At 39.9% G+C, this 18,330-nt stretch overlaps 1 protein-coding gene across 2 annotated transcripts in view; it reads left to right on the forward strand.

Moving 5' to 3' along the window:
- Positions 1 to 18,330, forward strand: part of LOC136652179 (ubiquitin-conjugating enzyme E2 E2) — a 184,854-nt gene that overhangs the window by 10,977 nt on the left and 155,547 nt on the right. Inside the window, exons 2-3 of one of the 2 annotated variants that reach the window (XM_066629101.1) lie at positions 4,208 to 4,391; positions 16,186 to 16,236. In XM_066629101.1, coding sequence (XP_066485198.1) covers positions 4,216 to 4,391; positions 16,186 to 16,236 — 227 coding nt within the window. In that variant the 5' untranslated portion in view covers positions 4,208 to 4,215. The remainder of the gene's footprint in view (positions 1 to 4,207; positions 4,392 to 16,185; positions 16,237 to 18,330) is intronic. The other variant, XM_066629102.1, reaches the window with a different exon arrangement.

An 18,330-nucleotide genomic window follows, 5' to 3' on the forward strand; every position in this document is an offset into this window, starting at 1 on the left:
TGGTCCTGATCCAATGAATACAGCCACCAAAAAACACACAAGAAGGAAGTCCCTCCCCCCCAAGCTGATAAATTTATTCAGTCCTATGGAAAGTTAAGCCACATACTTATGTTTATTTGCAAGTAAACAAATGTACCTGGACTTGTGTTGTAGGTTAGACAAAGGGGATTGCAAGGGCAATCCCTTGCTCAGCAAATACTCCGGAAGGCAGCCCCCCACCCTGATAAAAAGGGTAAAAGCATCAGCTTGAACTGGTAAGGTGAAACTTCTTATTTTTAGGGGTTGAGTTTTTGCAGGCAGGCTACAGAGAGAGTTCACTTGGTGGAACAGGGTTGGCTTCTCACATTTCATCTCCCCTTATTTAATTATTGTTTTGTTTTAATTATTTATAATTTTAATATTTATAGCCTGCCTATCTAGGGAAAATGGCACAATATCCATGCTTGCCATGGGCAATTTCAGTGCTTACTTCATTCTCAGGAAAGCACTTCCTGCTTGATAATATCATTTCTGGCTGTGACATCACTTCTGGGTTATTGACATCATTTTCAGTGGGTCCCAGACAGATTGCCATTCTAAAACGTGGGTCCCAGTGCTAAAAAGTTTGATAACCACTGTTCTCATATAATATACATGATTCTGCCCTCTTCACCACCCTATTGTTGCTCCATTCTGCCCACCCATGGCTCTGTTCAGCCCCCTTCCACTCCCTCCAAACCCCTGCATGGGCTTATGTGCTCTGGTGGGTCTCCCTGAGTCCATCAGCCCACAGGAGGACCCTCTAGTCTCGCTGCCAGCAGGCCTGCTATGCTCATCAGTGGAGGCTGCTTTGCAGCTGCCTTGAAGCAGTCTCCAATAGCACTAGTTGTTGCGCCAGTGGGCGAAAGGGATTGGATTGAAGCATTTGTCTGGAGCAGGGTGGATAAAACCAAGCCCAGGGGCTGTGGCCTTCGAGGAACCCCAATCTGACCCATAGGGAGCCAGCCCCAGTTTCCATTGTGCCTCTGACCCGTCAGAGATTGTTGGAGCCCGCCCTGGCATGCGACTGCTGGTCACAACCACCAGACATGAGCTGTGGGCAGAGTTAGAGCTAGGCCTTTTATAGTGTCCATGTGTTTTCTACCTTTCCCTGGGCATTATTTAAACCACCCTCCCACTGCCTCTGAACTTATGTCTCCATGTGCTTCTGGCTTGGTCTGAATGTTTTCACTGTGCAGGAGGTATGTGGCAAACGGTTCATAGTTCTCATGTGGTTTGAAATGTCTGTATTATAGGTTTCATGTGTATTATAAATAAACTGAGTAAAATTCATTCATTCATAGAATGAATTAGAGTTCCATCTCTAATATATCCATTTATGTAAATTTATTCAAATTTGAAATGTAAATTCTTTTTTTTCTCAGCCTCCAACACAGTGTCAGAGAGATTATGTGGCCTTCCTGCTGAAATGTTTGCCTGCCCCTGGTCTAGAGTCCTAGAATGAGGTGTCATTAGTTATGTGAATGACACATGGCTCTGTTTCTCCTTTTCCAAGGGTACCTATCTGGAGATAAATAAGAAAATCAAGATAAGGATAAGCCAATTCAGATAAGATAGAATTGCTCATGGGTAAAGGCTGAAAATTCCTGGAGGTACTGGTTCTCTTGTCCTAGATGGGGTGGGGAGATCTCACTCCGCCAACTTTTGCCATTTGTGAATTTTCTTTGATCGCACCTGCTGAGGAATATCTAGAATACATCCATGCCCATGAGCATATTATATCAGTTCAGCTGAGTGCCAGCTACATTCCTTCATCAATGACAAGAAACTTTACATATATTTCATGCCTTGTTAAATTTAGTTACTTTATTCCTCTACTGTTTTTTTAAAGTGAGTTTGAAACTTTAGCTGATGTTGTGGCCACATTGTGTGCGTGCGGCATAAATTCTTTGAGAATTCAGCAGATTAGCCTCTGGACCACATTCAAGGAACTAATTCTAACCTTATAAAGTCACAAATTGTTTGCCTAGAATATTTGAATAAATACTACTATTCTACATGATCCCCAATTTACTAAGATCTAGTGATGAAGCTCTCTTGCACATTCCTATGAGGATAAAACTGTCTTGCATTAGGAAGAGAACATTCTCTGTGGTGGCCCAAGGGTGCAAATATTTATTTATTGAAAACAGTTATGCCCTGTCTTCCAAAAGCTCAGGGTGGTTTACAGTGCTTAAAAAAATCATTCTAAATACTAAATTACATACAAATAAATTTAAAAGAATGCAAATTCAAAAAATTAAAAACAAATTTAAACTACAAAACATACTTACAGAGCCAGAGCAACAGTTAAGGATGACTTGATAAAGAGGGTTTCATTATTAACCCCTAAGGCAGTAATAGATATCGAAAAGCAGTGCACAAGCTAAAAGTGAAAGGCAGCAAAAAAAGGCAGGCAGATAAATAAAAGAAATGGGCCAAATGGAAACAAGATATTTCATCCCTGCACATTTATTAGAGCAGTGGTTCTCAAACTTTGACGGAGCTTTACTCTCTCAATAAGTCTTTGTGGGGGAAAGGCAAGTGCAGGATCGCATCCCTAAGGGGGGAAGAGGGGGGTGCTTTCACTTATTTGTACTTGGTAAAGGCTGCTGGAAGCTGCAGGAGGTGCGGGTAGCCCAGCGCAGTCCTCTGCAGGACTCCCTGAGACTTGGAATCTTGAAGTGGAGCAATTGCAATTGCAGGAAGTGCTGTGCAATTGCTCCATTTCAAGATTCCAAGGCCCAGGGAGTCCTGCAGAGGGCTGTGCTGGGCTCCCCTTATGGATTCACCCCTTAGGGATGTGATCCTGGGGGTCGCTTCCCTGTCTCTCCTCTTCCCCCCGCCCCTTAAAGGGATGGTGGAAGCATTACATGAACTGGTGGGTCTCAACCCACCAGTTTGAGAACCACTGTATTAGAACATAGCTTTTAAATAAGTATATTCAGGTTAGGCTGAGAAAGGGCCAAAGTAACTTACAGCCTGATCCAACACTGGGGCAGCACTGATCTGTTTGCTGCCCTGTTAATGGCTGTGGCGGAACTGCTGTAAGGCACTTGGTCGCCAGCAGGCAATGTGTGGCGCTGGCAGAGAGGCCAGCGCCAGTCAGTGCTGGGCCTCGGTGCCAGCAGGACACAGAAGAGGAGCATGCATTGATTCCCTCACATTATTCTCTTGCATTGGCACCAGAATGTTGGATAGGATCTTATATACATTAAGGTGGTGATTAAAATGGATGTTGTGAATTGCAGCCCGTGGTAATGATTTATTTCAGATTTCGAATTAATATACTGTATTATTCCAGATCTTTTTCCTAGAACTAGATTTCACTTTTGCAATATTTACTTGTCACATATGAAATCTATATTTTTGTTTCTAAATATATGAAGTTGAAAGTAATATATGTGTGCAAAATTTTTTTTTCATTTTGTTGGATATTTACAAATGAAAAGCTCACAGTCACTGGTTGGAAGTAAGTTTCATTTCACTCAGCAGGTTTTACTTCTGAGTTAGCTGAAGCAGAATTGCACTAGAATGGTGAGAGCCTAAGGTACTCTGAGTAAATGTATTGTAAGTTCCTTTAAAGTCAGTGGGCCTTACTTTCAAGTAGAGTGTAAGGATGTAAGAATTTTTAAATACCTTTTGTTTTTAATTTATATTGGAATCTTGTCTCCAGTGCCTACAAAAGAAGAAGCAGCCATGCACATTTTCTTATGTTGCCTTCCAAATGCACAAAGGTACTGCGTCCAACCATATGATGGTTTGTGATAAATAGTACTGTCCTGATTTTGTGTAACATAAATGCATAACAATTGTGGAGTTGCAGAGACCCTGGGTATGTTAAGACCTTGTAATACTGAAGGTGCATTTGAATCTTAATCATTAAAGCTCCAAAAATTGTGTTGACTGAAAGAATATTATGGAGTCTCCAATAGGAATTTCATCTTGTTGGCTAAATTCTATCCAACTTTCCAGCCTTGGTGTAGCCACATCAATGGGGTTTGCACTGCATTCTGTGGTGAAAGGGTAGTTATGGAGGCCTCCACAAGGTAAGGGAACATTTGTTCCTTTGCCTAGGAGCTGCATTTCAACTGCACCGGGTATAGAAAGTTGGATAGGATTGGGTCCTAAGTTAGTTTCTAACAATTACCAGTTTTTATTGCTTGTTTGTTTTGTGTTTTCTGTTTAGATTCTAAAATGTCTGCTGAAGGACAAAGAGTTGATGATAGTCCAAGCACTAGTGGAGGCAGTTCTGATGGGGATCAGCGTGAAAGTGTTCAACAAGATCAAGAAAGAGAACAGGTTCAGCCCAAGAAAAAGGAGGGCAAAATCTCTAGCAAAACTGCTGCTAAACTTTCAACTAGCGCTAAAAGGTACTTGCCCCTTTTAATAAATATCTATAAGTGTTGATTCAGCTTCTCAAAGTATCCTTGCCGTTTCAGTATTCCACAAGATGTGTGTATATATTCTCCTGTCTTAGCATTATTATAGCAGTAAGTATCTGACTGTTTTTCTATCCACATGGTGTAGTTTGCCTGATAAATACTGACTTTCCTTTATTGGTATTAAAATTGAGGCATTTTTGTGGCTTTAAAATATATAACTGTATGTATGTGTGTGATTGATTATCAGACTTGTCAGTATAACTTACAGTTAATTAACCATAAACATTTCAGACAGTTTGGTAATTCAGCATGATAAAAGACTACACTAATACCTATTGCTGAAAAATACAGTGTTTCCTCTCCCCAGTTGGTTAGGTAAAACATCAGTATGACTGAAAATGCATTTTGTTTCATTGTGTTAAATGGCAGTCTCCCTTAGTACTTTCAGCTTTCCCACCCCCAAGAGGGAAGATAGATTTGGAGAACAGCTACTTAAGAGATCTTAGACTGTTACATCAGTCACCATGATAATGATTGGTGTGTTTAGATTCTGCACAGATGGAGCCTCCGTTAATAGTTTTTCCCCAAGCACATGGCAGTGTAAGCCTGAACTGAAACATTCAAATCCTATTTCTAGGGAACTCAAACCAATCATGGATTTTAAAGAATCTTTCTAGACCGCAGTCCCATAGATACTAGTTACGTAACATTCTGGGCAAATAATTGCTTCACCATTTTACAGAATTCTAAATCAGCAATTCTGATATATATAGATAGTCCATAGATATAATTAATTGCCAAGTGTACTGTTACATTCCTTCTTGCTAACAATTCTTCTGTCACAATTGCCTTCTGTATTGCTCAATCCAGCTATTCCATATGAAACTGTGTGTAAGTAGGTACTATGCAGTTTATCTATACTTCATTGTTTAAAATGTCCTTAAAAACAAAAACAGTGTTTAAAACAGTGAGGCAAAGGACAGTCACCAAGTTTTCCCATTGGTTTGATTATAGAGTTCATCTTTTTCATACAAAATTCAGGGTAGCAGTTGTTTATACTAGTTATAAACTGTATAAATGACTGGTATGGGTTATGCTTGGGACCATTAACTTTGTGATATGTGTTAGAAGCGAAACCACCAGTATTATAATTTGAAATCTTTCAGGCCCTAACACATCTGTGGATGAAGGAGCCTGTAAAAACCATACTGTTGAAATGGTTCCAAATTTTTCTTAAAAGTTGTTCTTAGTACTTTACAATGTTAAAGAATTAGCTTTTTAGTGTCCTACATGGGAAGGTGTTGTGTTTTGAATACGTTGTAACTTGGAGGGGGTGGCGTTAATTTTAAATAGTGATTGAGGCTGAGTTTATTTCAAGCTTAGATTCATTTTTATACATTTGGAAATGGTATTAGAATTTGGCCAATATTTAATATCTTTAATAATAGCTGTTCAAGTACCCTAAGAATGTTATAGTCTTGGTCATTGCATGTGTAATATTGTCATACAAATTTAAGGGGATTTCTTGTCTGAAGATTAGTTGCTTAATAAGAACTACGAGGTATACTTGCAAGGTGACATTTTAGTCAGGAGTGATCTGCCAATTTAGCCAAGTTTTTGATCATGAAGATGGGCTGTCAAGGAAGTGTGAGCAGTTTGGTCAGGGAGATTGAAGTTATCTGTCTTTCTTCTTCCCGTCTGGCCCATTCTTGTGATTTTCTCTTATGTGATTAGAATGAGGTTAGATGCTGATATGCATGTTCTCTGCTCAGTGAAAGGGCATCTCTGTGGACTGTGTATTACTCAGTCAGTTGTATGCTCTGATGTTGATAGGTATTACTGGACAGATCCTCACTGTCTCTTGTACAGCTCTGGGTCTGTTTTCATAGCTCTGGATCTGTTTTCATATTTGCACATATCTAAGTTCCAAACAACAAATACATTTTGTCTTTGTATTGGCTACCTTTATTCGGTGTGGTTCCAGATATGATTGTTCTGCAAACCTAGCTGTACAGTGTATATATACAACTCATCTGATTCCTTGACTACATATAGAACAGGTTCCAAAAAATTGCATTGAGGCATGGGGGGGGGTTGACGGAGGTATAGGAAATGCTCTTATCAAATAGTAACTTAAACATAAACCTTCACTCCTACTCTCTTCTACAACGTTTCTAGTTGTGCCCTACAGTTTGTGCTAGAAACTGAGAAAGCTGTGTCCTACACAGATATACCCTTGGGCTAATTAAGGCAGAGATTGATGATGTCAGCTATACAAGAAAAGGTCTATTTTCTTCTGGCAAGTCTTAAACGGTGCAAACTGCAGAGTTGACTAGTCTGTATTGGTCTTAAATTTTAAGAACTGGGTATTTTCTGAAACCATGAACTGAAAAAAGGAACAGCAGTACATATCCTGTGTGGAAACCACAATATTTGTGTGTATATGACATGTTTACTTTCAGACTGTAACCTTATGTGCACTTATTTCTGAGTAAACAAGTTGGCTTATAAGTGTTACAAAGTATGTTTGTAAGCACGCTGAGGTGAAATCAATTATTATTTAAGGGTTGCATCATGCATAATTAGGCCAATAATTCAGTTAATGATTTTTGTTCCTGACCTTTTTCGGAGACTGAAGGTGATATATTATTACTGTTGGCCATGGGTACACACCAAATCCACTCTGTCCTCCCACCAGTTTTAGTATCAGGCTTCTGGCAAGGTTTTACATATGCTTAGTGCTTAGAAACCTCACAACCTTTTTGACAGGATAACTATGGCTTCTTAAAATAAGGAGGGGGAAAAGTTATTGTTTATCCATAGGCAACAGTAGCCCTATTGTACCATGTTCAACCCTCAGAAAAACTTTTTTATGGTTTTTCCTAATTTTGTAGTGTGTTGGATTAGTTCGTTGTTGTGTTTTGTTGTTTTTTTTAAAGGACTGCATCCTAGATGATAAAAAGTGACAAAAGACTGAGTGGTCCTTCTGTTTTCAGTGGTGTTGGTAGCGCTAGCATTTTTATGAAGGTGTTAAAATCCTCATACTAACTAGCGGTTACATCTTATTTGAAAGATGTAATAAGATGTATAAATAATAAGCTGGTATATTTGAAAGATGTATAAATAATAAGTTGGTATATTCAGAAGTTGACTGAACCAATAATCAAATAGCTTGCGTTTGTATTATATTATGCATTGTTAAGATGCAGTCATTTACGCAGTGCTCAAAAGCCAAAGCAATTGTAACAGTAAACTTATTCTTCAACCTCAAATACAGTTACAGACTACTTTAGATGAAATTGGAAGGCACACCTAAAAATGTATCCATGCATGATAAGGCACAGTATGGATTTTTAGTTGTATAATGGCATGTTTTACATTACACCTAAATACACCAAGGACCCAATTCTGTTCAAATTTCCAGCACTGATGGGCTGTGCCAGTGGGGTATACGCTGCATCCTGTGGTCAGAGTGCAGTCATGGGGGCCTCCTCAAGGTAAGGGAATACTTGTTTTTCTTATTTTGGAGCTTGATTGTGGTTGCATTGTTGCTGGAAAGTTGGACAAGATTGGACCCACAAGAAGGTATGTTTTAGTTATATTTATTATGGGTCTTCGGTGTAATTTACCATGATTCTACAAATGTTGGTTTAGCTTACTAGCCAAAAGAATGGATAAAAATCCACAATTTAAAATGGATTATAATATCTGAAACATGAGCATCTTTCAAAATAGTGCAAAGCTATCTGATTCTGAAGAGCATTTGAACTCTCAAATTACCACAATATCAGGGATTCTGGAGATGCCATCCAGTATCTCACAGGGATCATCCAGTGAGTCAGTTTTGTAGGGCATAAAATAAGAGCAAAAGATAACAATTTCCTGAGCTATTCAATATGTGGGACCTTAAAATACCTGTATGTATGACTCTACAAGTTGAAGAGCATAGACATTTACTTTCCATCTCAAGAAAAATTGTATTATGCTCAGTAACTATGAGCTTCTGAAAAATTCCAAACTTCTATAGGTTGCTTTGTTCTAAGTGACTTACTATGTAATGAATTTACATGCGATTACAGCCTTAGCCTTCAAAGAAGTGATCTTGCTTAGCATCCTTGTCATATGTACGAAATAAGCCAGAAAGAATTATCTATTGTTTCTAAGCTGGTATAATTCCATATTACAAAAAGGCATATGGGTTATATAATTAAAGGTTTTGGCATATGCTACTAGGCTATATAAACTGTGAACCAGTATGTTTTGCTGTACCAACCATTGGTGTACAAACTTGTTCAGGAAATATTAATTTTAAATAGGAAATTTAGGTGGCAGTCCTATTCCCTGCCTCCAACACTGATGCATGATTGCCACAAAGATACACACTGCGTCCTATGGTGGAGGAAGAGCTCAGACAGCCTGCAGGGGATAAGTAAAAATATTTTTACTTAAACTCCTCGTAGGCCGCCCAAGAGACAATGGGTCTCTTTGGAGACCACCTATACCACCTATTTTGGTGGTATATGTCTGAGAGAAAGGGACAGGGAGGCTTGAAGTGGAGGGAATAGGATATGTCATGCACCATTGCTACCGGATCAAACATCTCCTGCCTCCTCCCTGTCCCCCCTTCTTTCCCAGAAACACCCCAATCCTTCTCACCGCCTGACCCCACTGCTGACTCATCTCTCACTGGTGAACGGTGGACTTGTTGCTGACCCGCACAAATGGCTGCCAGTGACTGTGCTGCTGGCCTTGTGCTTGGTGGCAGCACCAAAACAGAGGCAGTCCTGGGATTCCCCCAGTTGGGGTACCTTTGCCTTTGCCACCTCCCGCCCCTGACCTGGAAGTAATTGCGGTGACGTCATTGTTGCCACAATTGCTTCCGTGTGGTTTCCTCCTCTGTTCCCCCTTTGAAAAAAGGGGGAAGGGAGGAGGCATCCCAGGCTGTGATGGAGCCTTGTGCACCACTTCTAAGCAGCTCTAAGCAGCCTTTTGCACCACTTCTAAGCAGTTCCTTAGAAGCATCACTTCTAAGGGCTTCATTGGAGCATTTTGGGGCCACTGGAAATGGTGCCTAGCACAGAGGCTAGCGCTACTTCCAGGAGGTGGGTGGTGCTCTCCTCCTAGTTGCTGCTTCCAGCAGCCCAGAGCACTCCAATGGGTGCTTTTGTTCCACTTCTAAGCTGCATAAAAGTTTCCATTGCAGCCCGGGAAGTGACACACATCTCCTCCAAAATCAGAGGTGGCATGAGTCACTTCCCGCAGCATCTGAGGGCCACCCTCTTCTCCTCCCCTTTCGGGGAAGGAGAGGGGGTGTGGCCCTCAGATGCGGCCAGGAACCACTCCTGCTGCGCTGACTGTCTAGGCCACCCACTCTTCTCCTTCAGAGGGCGACCTAGAGAGGCAGCATGCTGGGATTGCGAGCAACTTCCAGTGTGCTGACTCTCTAAGCTGCCTGTTTTCTCTCCTCCTATAAAGGATGGGGGGTGGCCCAGTCCGGTGCCAAATCACTGCTGTAGTGGCGGGAGCTCTCTCTCCAGTAGTGATCCTGGATCGCCCCCTCCCCCTGTTGTCAAGAGGGTTTTTTTGAAGGGAGAGAAGCTGGCAGAGTTGCTGGCTTCTTTGGCTCTAAGAAAAAGAAGACAAGTGGGAGATGAGGCTGGTGGCGGACGCCCGGAGGGTAGCTTCTGGGGGGCCCTCTTGCCCCCCTCTAGCTCTGCTAGCCTAGCCTCTGCTTACTACGCATTCTGGCCCATTGAATAGGATTGGGCTGCTAATTTTCAATCAGACATCTTATAGGCAGCCACAACAAACAGTCACCTCTCTCCTCCCTGAAATCATTAGCTCTTGTGAAAGAACTCAGAGGAGAAATAGTGACTCATATTGTTCTGACTTTGAGTTAAGCAAGCTCTTCTCCATGTTGCACTGAGCAAGTCTTGTCCTTGGCAGACTGGCAAATAGATTTGTCAAGGCCTGAATTTCACCTACCCAAAAATTATTTTCATAACTTTTTATATGAAACAGTCTGAGATGCAACTTGCACTGTTGTATGTAAAATATGCTCTGTACTTTATCTTAATTATTACAAATATGTTTCCCTGTCCCCCTGTGCCAGTATATATTTTTTAACTTCCTTTATGTACTAATTTTTGTTCAGTTTTTTTCTATGTTGCATCAAAAAGTACTGTGAATTAGATGTTGAAAAAAATCAAAGCAAACTAGATACCATTATAGAGTACACAATGCAAGAGCTTGAATAGAATGAGATGGGTTTTTAAAAGTGCTTTTTGCCTGTAAAATCGAGTGCTAGCTAGGGGAAAAAGATCTGTTTTTGTTTAAAATACCTTTTATTTTTGTTGGCTGTGTTTATCAGATGGCACTGGGAAGGTAGAATCCTTTTCAGTCTTTCAGTATGTGCATATGTTTGTTTTTAACTCTTTTTGAATATATTGAAGTTTAGAATGCAAGAATAACGGGTTTCCTGTATATAACTTGCATACTATTTCCTCCTCTTTTTTATTATATACCAAGTAAGTCTCACAGATGTGTTCTGGTCACTTCTTTGTTCCACCAACTTTATCAGCTGGCATGGTACCAGAGTGCACAGGTCCTTGTGCACACAGTCCTTTGGTATCCTCTGGCTTCTCCCTCCCCCCCTTATTCTACTGCATAAGAACTGACATATGGAGGTGGCAGGCAGGGGTATTTCTCTTTTCACACCTTTCTGCCCTGGCTTGCTCCCACGGCTGGAGCACACACCAGGTTGGCATCTCTGCTGGGGAGGAGGAGGAAGTGCCTACATGGGCATTTTCTCTTCTCTTCCCTTTCCAATGACTAATAGAGATTACTCACAGGAGAATCTTATAGGCTGCTGTGCAACTCGCAGCAGCCAAGTAGTTAACTAAGAAAACATAGAGCTGCACATGACTCCAGTCACTGCAACTTTAGGTTTTCCTACCCAAAGGCATTGGATGCTACAAGCTGCACTGCAGTCAGTGGTGGGGAATATCATCCCTTTCAGGGCCTCTGGAAGGTCATGGTTCCCTGACACATGCCCTGATGGACCTGATGCCTCACAAAGTTTTGGGATTGAATATTACCAGATTAACACACATAGTTACTTGCATAAGTTATGATATCAATTATTTAGTAAAATTTATTTCAAGAAATAATTAGTAACAATAGAAATAACAGTAATTAGTTAAAAATATTAATTTTAGTTTTTCCCCGTTAGAATGCTAGCAAGAGTCCATGCTTCACACTGAGCAACTGCAGAATGTTTCATTCAGTCCCATGTTAAATAATACTTGGACATGTATCCAGCACTTCTCATCTTCCAAAATCCTGAAATAGGTTGCCTAATGAATCTCTATAATATAGGTTAGTTATTCTTTCCTTTTTATGTTTTATAAAACCTGGGGAAGGAATATTAATGAATTGTTTAAATCTTTATTTTTGCCCCTATTTCTGTAGTTTGTCTAGCACCCTGTTGTTTTACTTTCTGTACTGTTTAGTTGATATTTTTGATGACTGATATTTTGTTATCCATGCCTGAAATATATTGAAGAACTACATAGAATATTTCAGTATTTTTGAAATAATAAACTCATCAAGCTGCTATTTCAGTAAGACTGAAGACAAGGGAACAATGGGTCCTTATCTTACCAGTTGTTTAATGCCAAGTAGTGTTTGCTGAGAACAAGCTTCAGCTGCAGTCCTAGTTTTCAATTATGAGTCAAAATGAATCCCAGATAGCATTAATCACCATTTAGGTTACATAAACACCAGCATTATTGTTGCTAAAGTGGGTGAGGGAATTTGTACAAGGAAGTAGAAGAACACATGCAATTCCAGTCTATTCGCCAGCTCTTAACCACCTCTAAGGGTTGCAAGTCTTCTGACTTCTAGTTACAGCAAACCTAAACAAGACTTTGCTCAATGTTTCATTTTGATGGTGCTCCAGTGTCAGTATTATCCAGTATATAGAACTTTACAGTGGGTTCAGCCTATAATCAAAATGGCTTTACGATGGGCTCTCTGTAGTAAACAGGGTTCACTGTACAATTATTCATTTTGCAGTGGCCTTATGATTGCCTCCAACAGGACCTCATGGGTGATGGATATGCCAATCAGTGATGCAAAACAAGTGTTTAGTAACGTCTCAGCCAATATTTTGAACATCGTGGTGGTGTGTACGTTGAGGAAAGGATACAGCCTTGTAATGTGTTTTTTATAATTACAGCATTCTGTAAACAGGTAACCAAGACTCCTAAAGCCATGTTATATAGGTGCCTTTTAAATCACCCTTTTAGAGAGAAATGGCTTACAATCCAATCCTAACTAACCTTTCCATGCTGCACCAAAAAGTTCTCCGCTGTATCCATTGCTTAAAGAGATGCTGCTAGAGGTCCCCATGAGGGAGGGACAGATTCATCCGCCTCCCTCGGGGTGGACTCCAGCAGCTGCTGGGGGCTACTTGACCTTATGCCAGCAAAATCGTTGGCACAAGTCAGAACAGCCACATGCTGGGAAATCAGACCCAGAAGGGGGCTGGGATATGGCAGTAGCCACTGCCACTAATCCTATCTCTCCTTGGCCCAATCCAAGCCCCTCTCCGCCCACCCTGCCTCTGTTCTGCTCTTCATAAGAACATAAAAAGAACCCCACTGGATCAGGCCATAGGCCCATCTAGTCCAGCTTCCTGTACCTCACAGCATCCCACCAAATGGCCCAGGGAGCACACCAAATAACAAGAGACCTGCATCCTGGTGCCCTCCCTTGCATCTGGCATTCTGACATAGCCCATTTCTAAAATCAGGAGGTTGCACATACTCATCATGGCTTGTAACCTGTAATGAATTTTTCCTCCAGAAATTTGTCCAATCCCCTTTTAAAGTCATCTAGGCCAGATGCCATCACCACATCCTGTGGCAATGAGTTCCACAGACCAACCACACGCCGAGTAAAGAAATACTTTCTTTTGTCTATCCTAACTCTCCCAACACTTAATTTTAGTGGATGTCCCCTAGTTCTGGTGTTATGTGATGGTGTAAAGAGCATCTCTTTATCTACTCTATCCTTCCCATGCATAATTTTGTATGTCTCAATCATGTCCCGTCCCCCCCCGCCACCCTGTGGTGAGCCTGTCTGCTCTGTCTGCTCTGGGGAGTGCTGGTCTCTAATGGGCACCGGCAGGCTGACGCCACTTTGTGCTGCCACAACGTGCCTTATGGTACATTTGCAGCAGTGTGCGTGTTCATCCCAGCAGTGGTAGCCAGCTTAGGATAGGATCAAAAGTTATGTGAAGGCAACTTTCAAGGTCTTAGAACAAATTACCATAACACAGTATGTTCACATTATAGTATTTTCATAGTACAATTGTGTTTCCAGAATGGATTACCCTCGTAAAGCAGGAGTCCACTGTATTTCAGGAAACACTTCTTGCACTATAGCTGAAATTTTCTAATTTTTATTTTAGCATGAACTGTAGATATTTTGGTTCATAACCACTCATTTGGTATTGCTTAGTGACTTTTTTCTTCAGTCATGAACATGAGAGAATGTTCAGTGATGATTTAAGATTTAAGATCTGTACTAATCCAGAGAAGTAGTCTATTGATCTCTTTCTGGAATTAAAGCCAGTGTTGTAATAGTAACTAAAGTGTGTTAATACAATTTTTATGTTTATCCTGGGAAATCACTTTTGTGCTCTTGAGCAGTGTTTATAGGGTTTTTTGTTTTTTTTCTTTATAAGGTACATATGTGCTTGATGTGAGAATTCATCTCTATTGTTAAAGCATATGTCTTAGTGAAGGGAATCCGGGTGATATCCTTTTCCTTAATTATCTTTTGGGGAAGGAGAACAAATAATAGAGACTGTTTAGCACAGGTTTCTGGAGAAAATGTTGAGACAGAGTTTACATCTGTTTGTTGTGAGTTTTTCCTGAATTTTCCTTTTTGTTCTGTTTGTGAGTTGTCTACTGTATAAATGTTGTGGGTGTCTGATTTTGTTACTTAATATTTCTAAATCCAAGAATTGCTGAAAATTGAAAACCATGCAAAGTGACACAGTGTACAACTGATATAGTGTGCAGCTAGTTCCGTGTATATAAAGCTGAAGTCCTAGATGTCTAAAAAATAAGAAAAATGTTTCTAGCTGCATTATAGTGGGGGTGGGAGGGAAAGAGTATGAAAAGACTGTTCTGAATATAATTTAGCAATTTAAGGCAAAGCTCTTTTGCCTTGCTTTGGATTTTTACATTGCTTTGGATTTTACATTGCTTTGGATTTTTATAATGTTGCAGGTGCTTACGTAGTTGCTGGTGCTTATGTAGATTGGCTTGGGACTTCCTGAGGTGACAGAAATTACCAGCTGTAGCGATGGTAGGAGAAGAAAAGTGGTGGTGGTGATAATAGTAATAATAACTGGTATTTATGTACCGCCTTTCTTGGTCATTGGAATTGCTCCTTTGACTTTAATCCAAGATGGTTCACATAGGCAGGCTTTCTCTAAACTGCCATGGGGTTTTTTATAATAAACAAAGACATTCTATCTTGCAAGAACAAACTACATTCCAGATAAACCTTTTCAGTCTGGTAATCATTCTGATTGTGTTGCCTCTTATGCTGACAAACAACTGCAGCTGACTTCTTGTCTCTCACCCTAGAACTCAGCTTGTCAGCTTCTCGAGGTCTCACCGCTCATGGAAGCTTCCGCTGATCTTGAACTGAAACATCTTCAGATGTTATCTTTGGGCTTAATGGCAGCTCTACCCCCTAGACCAGACCTCCTGTCCAGAGAAGGAGTTATTGCAGAGTTCTAGCCAGGCTCTTAGTAGATATGCTAAGAAACAGCAGCTTATTTCTTTCCCATGTCAGCAAATCTCATGTTACACATGCAGGTTATCACCCGATCCAGTCTAAGGTTGCAGTCTTGTGCACAGGGCTGAGTTCCATAAACTCAGTGGAATGCGCAGAGAAAGGGACTGCAAATCTCACTGTTTGTTGAGATGAAACTAATATAAATCCTAGTACCTTAATTGAATTCTATACCTGAAGGTCACATATTTCTGTGTTAAACTTTTGTGTATATTTCCAAATGCATATCTCTCTGGTCTGTGTTAGTTTTTAAAAATTAAATGTGTATCATTTTGAAATTTACATTTGTGTCCAGTAGTCACTTTACTAACTTAATGCTGCCTCCTATTCTTGAGTTGGGTTAATTGCTGGTTTTATTGTTTTAAAAATAGTTTTGTTCGATTTAAAATTTAAATTGTCTTTTCTGTGTTTGGGGACTTATCAGTCAATCAGTAGAGTACAATTTTTAGAAATGTGGTTTAGGAGGTAATAGGTTCTATTTAGTTCATTGTGACTTGCTTCTACATATTGGTCAAAAGTTAATGAGTCTGAGGTGCACAAAGTAAGATTTTACAAGTACCTATGAGAAAAGAAGAATTTAAGTGGTGGCATTTACCCCTTGGTAAGCTGGTATCACGCCACATGGTTGGATGCTTTTTGAGCCTTGGAAGGCTTGGTAAAGCTTAACTGAGAAACATGGGGCTGCTCTTGGCTTGCAGAAAATTGGAGCATGTGTGTGGAGCAGGTATGTCCTTTTGAATTCTGGCTAACAAGGATTGCAGTATTAATTGAATTTTATTGTGCAAATGTTCCTTTACAATTAAGAACCTATGTACTGGAATTAAGACTGTCTTCTTAATTATATTGGAGGAAGCCATTTAAAGAAAACAGTCTGTCCCTTTTTAACTTCTGTTTCTTTTCTCTTAAGAATTCAGAAAGAACTTGCGGAAATTACATTAGATCCTCCTCCAAACTGTAGGTAAGTGTAAATGGAATTTATTAATTTGGTGGATATTTAAAAATGGCAGTAAATTTTGTGTATTTGAATGCGTATTAGTAAGTGGTTATTAGTAACTGCTTCTTAGGACACAGATTTTTTTCATTAATTGTTGGAAGATGATGACAGTGATCAAGATAAGTTTAAAATATAATAATGATATAGCACTTGGAAAAAATAAAACCAGGTCCAGATCACTTGGCATTCTGTTTCTAATGTTATGATGTATAGTAGTCTTGTTCCAGTAGTTATAGATGGGTGTTGCTGGCAAATTGTTTTTATCAAAAGACAAAATAGCATGATTTTAGGTTTGTTTTTCCTTGGATATAATGCTGTTGTGAAAACACAATGAAATTGTGTCAAAAATTGGGTTTCTTAAATGGAGTTTGGGTTTGACCATTCACTATTCCTGTGATTAAATAACATGATCACTAAAAACCTGTTGTGGTGTATTTCAGCTAGTGATCTGTTGGAGCTTACCTACAATTATGGTCTTTCTAAAACTACATCTCTGCAAACTTTAAGTACAGGCTTGGAATTCTGCCATGGCTGTACTTGAATATTTACAGAAGTGCCTTGTAACAGACAGTACCTCTGGAAATGAAAATTCAGGCTGCATGCATTTATATAGTCACTGTATAATTTAGAGCAGATTTTTAAACAATATATTGCTTGTAAGATTTCATGAAGAAGCTGGTAGATGCCTGATTTCATGAAGGCTTTGTAGGAAAGTGCTATTAGTTTACCATGAATTCCAGATTTGATTTTTATAAGAGTTTACTATTTTGATTCCTTTGCAAAAATAAGTGAATATGAAGAAATGGATGTTAAAATTTAAGAAGTGTTTCTGGAAGGGCTAGGCAGTGAAGTAACTTTGAAATAATGATGATCAAAATGTATCTCTGGCATTGTGATGCAGATTCTTTGCAGTAATTTTTTTATTTCTGCACTATTCTGTGGTCTTTTGTAAATGAAGGTTTTGTGCATCAATATCAAAGTATGTGAGTGGCAGTTATGCAGATACCTATTCATGGACTAAGTAAATGGGAAAAATCTTGTATGCTGCCGAAAAAGTTGTAGTTTAAATACTGTCATGTGCAACTCTTCAGTACAATTGTAAAATAAAGCTTGAAGATCTGAATTAAGACATTTTCTGTAGTTTTTGAAACGGTAAAACAGTTTTCTGCCTTTAGTATGTGAGGCATTGCAAAAGTGTACTAGTGTTTTGAACAATGTATATATATATGAACCGAGTAAGGGCTCAATCCTATCCTGCTTTCCAGCACTGAGGCAGCTGTGCTGATGGAGTGTGCACAGCATCCTGCTTCGGGTGGACAGTCACTAAGGCCTCCTCAAGGTAAGGGAATGTTTGTTCCCTTACCTCCAGGCTGCATTGGCGCTAGCATGTTGGATAGGATTGGGCCGTAAATCAACCATAAATTTGTAAATGCAACTTACTCTCAAAACAAAATTATAGTTAAATTTGTGCATTTGCTTTGGTGTGACTTTTCCGATGGATGTGTATACTGCTTGTTCTGAGCTGCTTATACCCATCTCCTTGCTGCCTCTTCTGCTCACCCATCTTTCCATTTGCTCTCTTTTTCCAACTCCTTTTTCCTTCATCCTCCTTGTTCCCTGTCTTCTTTTACAGCTGGCCCAGCCCTCTTCCCAGCTGGCTAGTACTAACTGTGGTTCTGACTCCAGCTGCAGCACTGCCAGCCTCTTTGGAGTTAATAGCACTCAGCAATGATGTCACTTACTTCCGCCATGCTCTGCTGGCACATTATTCCATGGCAGACTGGGGTTTGCAGACAGTGGGGGGGGGGGGCGGTTAAGTATTTACTTCAAAGTAAAGAGATGAGATTCTCATACATTCCATATATTCCAGGTACTATGACTTAAAATGCAATTGCCAAATATGATAATTGTAGTAAAATAGCTACAGTGCTAGACATAGGTGAAAGGACCTGTCTTTTAGAGACTGAGATGCTTTCTATACTAAGAGATTCTTGCAAGTACAATTTAAAAGAGAGAATTCTGGAAACAGCAAATGTTAGCTATAGTCATACATTTGCC

The sequence above is a fragment of the Tiliqua scincoides genome, chromosome 5 (assembly GCF_035046505.1).
Source record: "Tiliqua scincoides isolate rTilSci1 chromosome 5, rTilSci1.hap2, whole genome shotgun sequence".
Lineage (NCBI taxonomy): Eukaryota > Metazoa > Chordata > Lepidosauria > Squamata > Scincidae > Tiliqua > Tiliqua scincoides.